The 8,829-nt window shown below is 42.9% G+C and overlaps 1 protein-coding gene across 1 annotated transcript; it reads left to right on the plus strand.

Moving 5' to 3' along the window:
* The first annotated feature begins 1,693 nt into the window (after window positions 1-1,693).
* Window positions 1,694-7,978, plus strand: LOC111221583 (zinc finger BED domain-containing protein 4-like). Its single transcript, XM_022745036.1, is given in 5 exon segments — window positions 1,694-2,888; window positions 3,528-3,637; window positions 6,042-6,728; window positions 6,731-7,459; window positions 7,580-7,978. Coding segments are annotated over 5 exon segments (3,120 nt in total).
* The last annotated feature ends 851 nt before the right edge of the window (window positions 7,979-8,829 follow it).

Here is an 8,829-nt window from a genome sequence, read left to right on the forward strand (position 1 = left end):
AGCAACCCACATAAGTCGGCAGGTACTGGTATCTGTTTGAGATGAACATCATCATTGACTGCAATAAAGTTCCATAAAGTCTCTCTAGCTCTCACTGAACACTTCTTTCACTCCAAACAGCAGCACTCATGAACACCTTATGTCCCCTCACCCTGACACACAGTCCGACGCACGTCACCTAGCCTAAAGATTTCCATAGTATCTCTGCAGCATGAACTGATGAGAGTTTGGCTGTACAATATAACAGCCAAAATGACTCTCAGAAATTAAAACCACAACCATTAAAAATGCTCGGGCCTGAAAGTATTCACCTAAAAACACACCATACATGGTACATGACTCCGTTTCCAATAGTCGGTAACTTCAGACACTCCAGACTTTATACTCCAAACGTTATAATCCACAGACGTTATCCAAAGTTCCGTTATCTTCCTCACCATTATCTTGTTTCTTCTTGCAATGCGTGCAATAAAGTTTTTTTGCTATCTTTTCCTTCACATGGCCCGACTGCCGAAAAGCCGTCACACATGTGTAGTGGCAAATTTAAAAAAAAATATCGTACCCACCACGAACCAACATAAACGCACAATAATTAACTTTTGGAGCAATTCTTACTTTTTTCAACCTAAAGTGTCTGACCGTCCACCCAGGAAACCGCTGGAGACCTGACTTGTTTTTTGTTTTTGTTTTTTTTTTAACCACACTGGAATTGGCTCGCAACAAAATAAGCATTTTTGATTGGCTGATGTCCGCTCTGCCTCCTCGCTACTGCACTGGTTTTATTCATGACCAACATGACCATAACAATAATAAATCAGCAATATGAACCAATAGTAGTGACAGTAGGCAAAATAATATACTTATGCATAAGGAAATGTTTCGCCTTTTACTGAAATTTACGTATTTTAAATACTATGCAAATTGCACTGGAGCCCTCTTTTGGTCCTGGACTGCAATAACGCCACTTCATGACAGATGACTATAAAAACTAGTTCTAGTAACTATGTACCTATGGATGGGTTAGGGTTAGAAAGAGAGATAGATAACGGTTTTAATCCCGAGAGGATATTAAAAATTAAAAGCAGCCACTTGACATAAATCACTACTAGTTAGCCTATAACCATAATATACTATTAACTGATTATACACTATGTACTGATGTTAATATACTATAATATACTATAATACACTGTATATTAGTGCAAGGCAGGTGGAAAAATAGGCACTAGAGAGAAAAGATGTCAGGTCAGTGATGAAAACACACTAGTGACATTTGTTTCTGGCTTCTACAAGAAATGTGATCTGGGGCTCCACGCAAGATCTCACCCCGTGGGGTCAAAATGATCACAAGAACGGTGAGCAAAAATCCCAGAACCACACAGGGGGACCTAGTGAATGACCTGCAGAGAGCTGGGACCAAAGTAACAAAGGCTACCATCAGTAACACACTACGCCGCCAGGGACTCAAATCCTGCAGTGCCAGACGTGTCCCCCTGCTTAAGCCAGTACATGTCCAGGACTGCAGGCCACCGACAGTGATCAAAAGTGGATTTGGGCTTAGGATTACGACAGAATGCATTGATGGCCATGATTATATGTAGCATTCCCAGCCTTTAGTTAGAGGAATAATGGAATGCAATGTTTCTGTCCCTGCTGCTGTATTTGTCACTGGAAAAACAAGTGCAGTCCATTCATGGAGGTGTGTGACACCATTGGTCTGGAAACCATCTCAATAAGACAGTGGTTCAACATACAGAAGGCCTATGTCATCCCAGGGGTCAGCAGTGCCTGGACAGTACACAATGAGGCTGTACTGAATGCCTTATGCGATGAGCCGCTAATCGTGTCAGGAGACTCCAGATATGATAGCCCGGGTCACAATGCTTCATATGGAACCTACTCGCTCATCGACATCAAGTCAAAGTTGGTGGTGGCACAGGAAACTGTAAAAGTCACAGAGGTGAAGAACAGCTATTGGCTTGAGGTGGATGGTCTGGAGAGGTGCCTTTCCAAGTTGGGAGAGTATGATATTACCATATCTGTTCTGGCAACCGACTGCCACCCATCTGTGCAGAAAGTCATGCGTCTGGAACATAAAAGCATACAGCATGAGTATGACCTCTGGCACATCGTGAAGTCCGTCAAAAAACGACTGCTGCAGTGCCACAACGAGGACTTGTTTGAGTGGATCAGAATGATCACAAATCACTTCTGGTTTTGTGTCACAACATGTGAGGGAAGTGTGACAAAGTTAAAAGAGAAGTGGATCTCAATCCTGCATCACATTACAAATGTGCACCACTGGGTGTCTGGTGAGACAATGACCAAGTGTGAGCACCCTACCTACACTCCTGAAGAACAGAGTCAGCGTCCATGGCTCCTCCCTAGCTCTGCTGCCTTTCAGCACCTGCAGAAGATAGTGCTTGACAAACAGCTCCTGAAGAAACTGGAAAAGACTACACTGGGCATTCACACGGGACAGCTGGAAAGTCTCCACTCCCTGTACACAAAGTACGCCACAAAAAGAAAAAAATTTCTGAGGGAGAGTTTGGAGGCACGTCTGCGTGTTGCTGCACTGGATCACAACAATAACGTGAACAGGGAGATAGCTACAACAAAGGAAGGTGAGGAGCAACATAAGCACCAGTACTCCAAGGCTGCTCAACAGTATGTGGTGACCCCACTGAAGGTGGACAAGGATTATACCTTCAGGAAGAACATTGTGGCAGGAGTGATCAAAAGGTGCAACTCAACATCCATCCGGGCAGCATTGCAGGAGCTGAAAACTGAGACTCTTATCACCCTGGCCCAGGACAAAGGTGTGGAAAAACCAGACAAAGCTCTGTCTGTTGCCAAACATCTGAGCAGATTTGCATCCTCACAGCCCCGTAACACAGCTCAGAGGAAGAGCAGAAAGAAAAACACTAAAAAAAAAACACTAAATGATTTGTTAACCAGTTAAAGTGACTGATGAAATCACTCACACAGGGTTCCTATACATTTTGAAAAATGAAATCCCATAATTGTTCCATGATTGTATATCACAATTAATTTTGACAAAATAAATGTTCAAATTCAGAGTTCTATGGATTTCCATTACTGTAGGAACCCTGTAGAGTGTTCTTTTGATTTAACAAGCATTGTTATTGTTGTTGTATTAAATTTGTATTTTTAGATTCTTTTTTCAGATTCTAATCCAGTCTCCAATCTCTGTTTACTGTTCAAATCACCTATGTATATTATATATTATATTATATAGTTCAGTCTCTCTATCCCACCTGGAATAAGTCTTTCTTTGGAGGCAGCATTGATGAGTGTGAAATTCCCACAATAATAATATTAGCGCAAGTCTGAGCTCAGTTCAGTGTCAGAGAAGCTCGTCATTAAATCACTATAATAATTATAATTTTTTAAAATGATAGTAAACCTTCAAATATTTATTAGAACAACAAAACAACAAAATAAAAACAATTCATAAAATATTAAAGTAAATCATATCTAACACTTAAAAATCATCATAAATGTAGGCGTACTCAAAGCCACGATATTCCGCAGCCTAACAGCCCTAATGGCGCTGACGACACAGGCTGGAATCGGGATCCGGTTCTTCTTCCCCAAATGGCCCCTGGCCCAAAAGGTAAACTGCCTGTATGCACTCAACCTAAAGAGACTGATGAAATGTATTAGTTAGCTTTCAATATAATCTGATATATGGAATGACAAATCTGATATGTTTGTATATAAAATGTCTGTTCGATATTATTAAACTTCTGTGGCTCAGAGTAAGTGTGCATGCATTAACTTTTTATTCATACATTTATTCCACATGTATTCATACTAGGGATCGACTGATTATCGGTGTTAAAGAAAAATCAACTTACATATTTTTAAATAAATCTTGTCACATTTTGAACTAATGACCAAATCTGCGGCATTTTTAACAAAATTATAACTTACATGTCATGAACACACTTTTAAATTGAATACAATTCTTCAATATTTTAATTCAAATTTGCCATGGCACTGCCATGTTGCTACTGACAACATCTGGTGTCTGTTTCTTTGTTAGTGGGAAGACTGGCATTGCATGTTCACCAGTGTACTGTAATCTGGTGTGTAACTTGACACTGCAACTGTGAGTGAGTCTTTCAGATGTGCATCAGTGAGGCGTGTTCTGTGTTTGTTCTTGATGAAGTTCATGTCAGAAAACACTGATTCACAGAGATAGGTTGAACCAAACAGGCTGGCAACCTTCATAGCTGCTGTGCATACACCACTGTACTTCTCTGTGTCAACAAGGCACCAAAAGTTTGGTGCAGCCTGGTGGGCTTTGAGGTGGAGGTCATTTTGCAGTTATGATTTCAATCTCCACCTGTCCAGCATCCAAGTTGAATGTTGCACTCAGTTGCTCAGCAAAGCATGTTGTGTCCACATTCATGAAAGGATTGGAAATGAATGACACACATGGCTCAAGCTGATCAAGGCCACAAAACCTATTCTCAAACTCTTGCCCAAGTCTGTTTATGACTTCACAGTACTTTTCTGCAACTTTGTCAAATGTCTCAGATGCAGAAGCATTGTCTTTCAGCACCGACTGCACAGAGGGAAAGTGCAGCACCTTTTTTCTCTGTAAGTGAAATGTGAAAATGTTCATCTTGGCTTTAAATGAATTTAAAGCACTTATCATATCAACAACAGTCTTATCTTTGCCTTGCAGCTTGCAGTTCAAGTGGTTTAGTTTCCCAGTAATGTCCGTCAAAAATGCAAGGTCAAGTGTCCACTCTGTGTCCTCTAGCAGTGAGACGTCTTCGCCTCGGGACTGCATGAACTCTTTGATTTCACCCAAAAGTGACAAAAAACGAAGTAAAACTCGTCCTCTGCTGAGCCATCGGATTTCGGTGTGTAGCAGCAGGTCACCATATTCAGCTGACATCTCCTCCAATAGCACCTTGAAAATCCTGTGCCGTTTTGCTTTGGAGCAGATGTTGTTTATGATTTTCACAACGGGAGTCATTACATGCTCAAAGCCGATCACTTTTGCACATAACGCCTGCTGGTGAATGATGCAGTGGTAATGCAGAAATTTTGGGAAGTCTGGGTCACCTTTACAGTGCGCGATGAAACCTGTATGTCGGCCGATCATAGCAGGAGCCCCGTCTCTAGTCACTGCTACCAGCTTTTCCAATGGTACCTTTTTCTGTACGAAAAACTCCTTCACCGTTTTATAAATGTCAGCTCCCCTCGTGGTTGTCTTTAAGGTTAGTAGTGTCAGGAGTTCTTCTCTTGTGGAGCAATCTTCAAACACCATCTGGATAAAAATCAACAGCTGCTCTGTACTGCTGCTGTCCACGGACTCGTCGCGCTGGATGCTAAACCACCTGCACTTCGCCAGATCCCAGTCCAGCTGATCGGCCAAGTTACCAGACATAGCTGACACTCGTCTAGCCATCGTAGATGCCCCCAGTTGGACGTCGGAGAGAGTGGAGATTAGATCGGTTCCATTTTTCTCGTCTTTAAGTACAGTGTTTGTGTAAGCCACATGAGAAGCTGCAGAAACTGACAGCAAGTACCGTCTGTCTGAGAGAAAACTGTAGGGTAATAATGGCTGTTTAACTACCAAGTACTTTACCTTTTTCTGTGTTGATTGAGAGATCCCAAGCAGCAGAAAATGACATATTGTTAGATGAAGTGTGTCCTGAAGCTGTCTTTGATAGTTTCTTGTAGAGAGGAGCAGGATATTGCTGTTCAAGACTTAAGACATAATGTAACTGCATCATAAAGCCTACATGAACTGCATGGTGTTCAGGGATGAAGAGTCTCTCTTATTGCTATTGTACTATTTTTTCAGCTATAGTTACATTAATCGTTAGTAATGTAGCAGCCTAGTTTTGAATGGCAGGGTCCAAATATAACATTTACATAATAGAAATCAACTACAGGCTTCCCAAATGCTGTTATAAATTAAACATGATGAGTTGAGCATATGTCAGCATGTGGCCCCACTTTTAACTCTCTCTCTTTTTTTCAAACCCTTATTGCAGATGGATAGACTTAAGTTTAAAAGTGCAGTATGGAAGTATTACACTCAACCAACACCAGAGAAGGCAGTCTGTAATACATGCAATGAAGGTGTCAGCATGGGAGCAACAACAGGGAAAAACAAAAATACTTCAAATCTGTGGTCCCATCTTAGGATTCATCACCCTGAGTTGTATGAAACAGCACAGAAGAAACAGGAATCTGAATCTCATCAGGATGAGGCAACTTCATCTCAGCCAACAATAGAGGACATGTTTCAGAAACAAAGAAAGTGGACAAGTTCAGATGACAGGTCGAAACTAATGGACAAACTAGTCATAGAGATGATAGTCACTGACAACCAACCGTTCACGGTGGTGTCAGATGTTGGCTTTAAGCGCCTCATGGCTACAGCAGAGCCACGATATGCACTGAAAAGTGAAAAGTATTACCGAACTGAGAAGCTGCAAGAAGTTCACCACAAGATTGTGGAAAAGATCAAAGCGCTGATTCAACCAGAGAATGCTGGCTACTCTCTCTCCTTCACCACAGACTGCTGGTCTGGTGTGACAGAGTCTCTCATGAGCCTGACATGCCATTTCATCGGCGCTGAATGGACAAGAAAGCAGGTCATCTTAAATACAAGAGCGATGCATGGGTCCCACACTGGGGAATACCTGAAAGAGACATTCCTCAATATGCTTGAGAGGACTGGAAGATAAGTAAAGACCGTGTAGCACTAGTGCTTCGAGACAGCGGAGCAAATATTGTGAAGGGAATGAGGCTCGCTGAACTCCCAGACCTCAGCTGCACAGCCCACACCTTGCAACTTGTGGTGAATGACGGTCGGGCAAGTCAAAGAGCCGTCACAGATGTCATTGCAATACTTAAGAAGTGTGCCACACATTTCCACCACTCCATTCTGGGCAAACAGCGCTTGCGAGACATTCAGAGGGAACTTGGCCTGCCAGAGCACAACATAATCCAGGCTGTTCCAACGAGGTGGAACTCAACGCTCCACATGCTGCAAAGAATGCTGGAATAAAAGCGTGCACTTACCATCTACTGTGGTGAACATGGAGGATTTGCAGGCCCCACTGCTCACCAGTGGGACCTTGTGTCCAATTTAATTGAAACTCTTCTCCCAATAAAGGAAGTGACACTTCAGGTGAGCCACAGCAACTCATCAGCATCCTGCATCATTCCATGCCTGACTGTGCTGAAGATGCTTCTTGAAGATGATGAGGGGCCCTCCACAAAAGGCATCAGAACGCTCAGGCAAGCCATGAGGGAGAGCCTCGACAAGCGTTTCTCAAAAGTAGAAGACACAAAAACTGTGGTGCTGGCCTGTCTCTTAGATCCTCGTTATAAGAGTCATGCATTCTCCTCTCCCACGACATTGAGCAAGGCCAAAGGATGGTTGAAAGAGGAAGAGGACGCTGCCACACAACAGACCACTCAAGAGGAGCATGCTGCCACAGAAGGAGCCACTATGGAGGAGCAGGTTGCCACAGAAAGAGCCAGTACGGAGGAGCAGGCAGCTGCATATGGGACACGTGAGAATGACGGAAACACCCACAAAAGGCAACGGAGAGAACACGCATCCTTCCGCAGCCATGTTGATGAGATGTTCAGTTCTCTGCTGGCACCTCACGCTGGTGACCTGCTGGCCAGTAGCTGCATTGAGGATGAGGTACATCTGTATCTCAAGGAGCCAGTGATCGACAGGCGTAAAGGGGACCCACTCCAGTGGTGGAGACAGAATGAAGGGCGCTTCAAGCTACTTGCGAAACAAGCAAGAAAGTTTCTTTGTGCACCACCCTCATCAGTCCCAAGTGAGCGCGTCTTCAGTGAAGTCTCTGCAATTTATGAGAGCAAAAGAAGCCGTCTCACTGGAGAGCACGCTGAACAACTCTGCTTTTTGCACCACAATCTGGTGCTGCTCAATTGGGACTACTAACTGATTTTAGACTCACATTTCTGTGCAAATTTTTATCTAACTTGTTTAATTTACTTTATAAAACTTCAGGGAACTATTTATTTATTTATTTAAATTTTCAGTTAACTTTATAAGAGATGCTGCAGACCCTGGGATCTCCTTGCACTTTTTGTTTTTGTTTGAACTTAAAACAAAGATAAGTGAAAGATTAATATTTCAGTTATATTGAAATTTTGGAAAACTTTATTTACTGTAGAAAACTTTAGAGAGCTATTTATTTGTTTAAGTTTTCATTTAACTTTATAAGACATGCTACTGAGCCTGGGAGCTCCCACTTCCCACCTCCCGGAATAGTATGCTGAATGTACGCTCCATGGTGATGCAGGAATGACCACGCAAAACGTGCTCCAGACCAGCCTCCTGACAGCAGATGGACTCTGACACGGTGGGCATCGGCGGACAACCACCACACCGACACCAGGTAGTGTTGCTGAACCGCTCTTCACCCCAAACGACCGGCTCCACGACTTCTTCCACCGGCAACACTATCACTGCTCTGCCGTATGGGCTCGAACGCATACGCAATCGGACTAATCACGGCCTCAACAGTCCTTTCAACCTCGTCGTCCTCCATTTCCAGTTTAACTCGGTTCAGAAATGCTTCACTGTCTTCACTGGCCAACGCACCCAACCAACCCCGTTACGTAGGCAATGACGTCACGTCAAAATGGCTGCTCGTTAGTTAGCTAGCAATTAGAAATTATGAAAATAAATTAGTCATATTTGTGGTTTTCACAATTTTTAATGTCAGATTTTAGGCAAGGTGGTTTTTCTAATAAATTTCCTCACTACTAGTGCCAAAAACATGCATG

Source organism: Seriola dumerili, unplaced genomic scaffold (genome assembly GCF_002260705.1).
Source record: "Seriola dumerili isolate Sdu_G_001 unplaced genomic scaffold, Sdu_1.0 BDQW01000088.1, whole genome shotgun sequence".
NCBI lineage: Eukaryota > Metazoa > Chordata > Actinopteri > Carangiformes > Carangidae > Seriola > Seriola dumerili.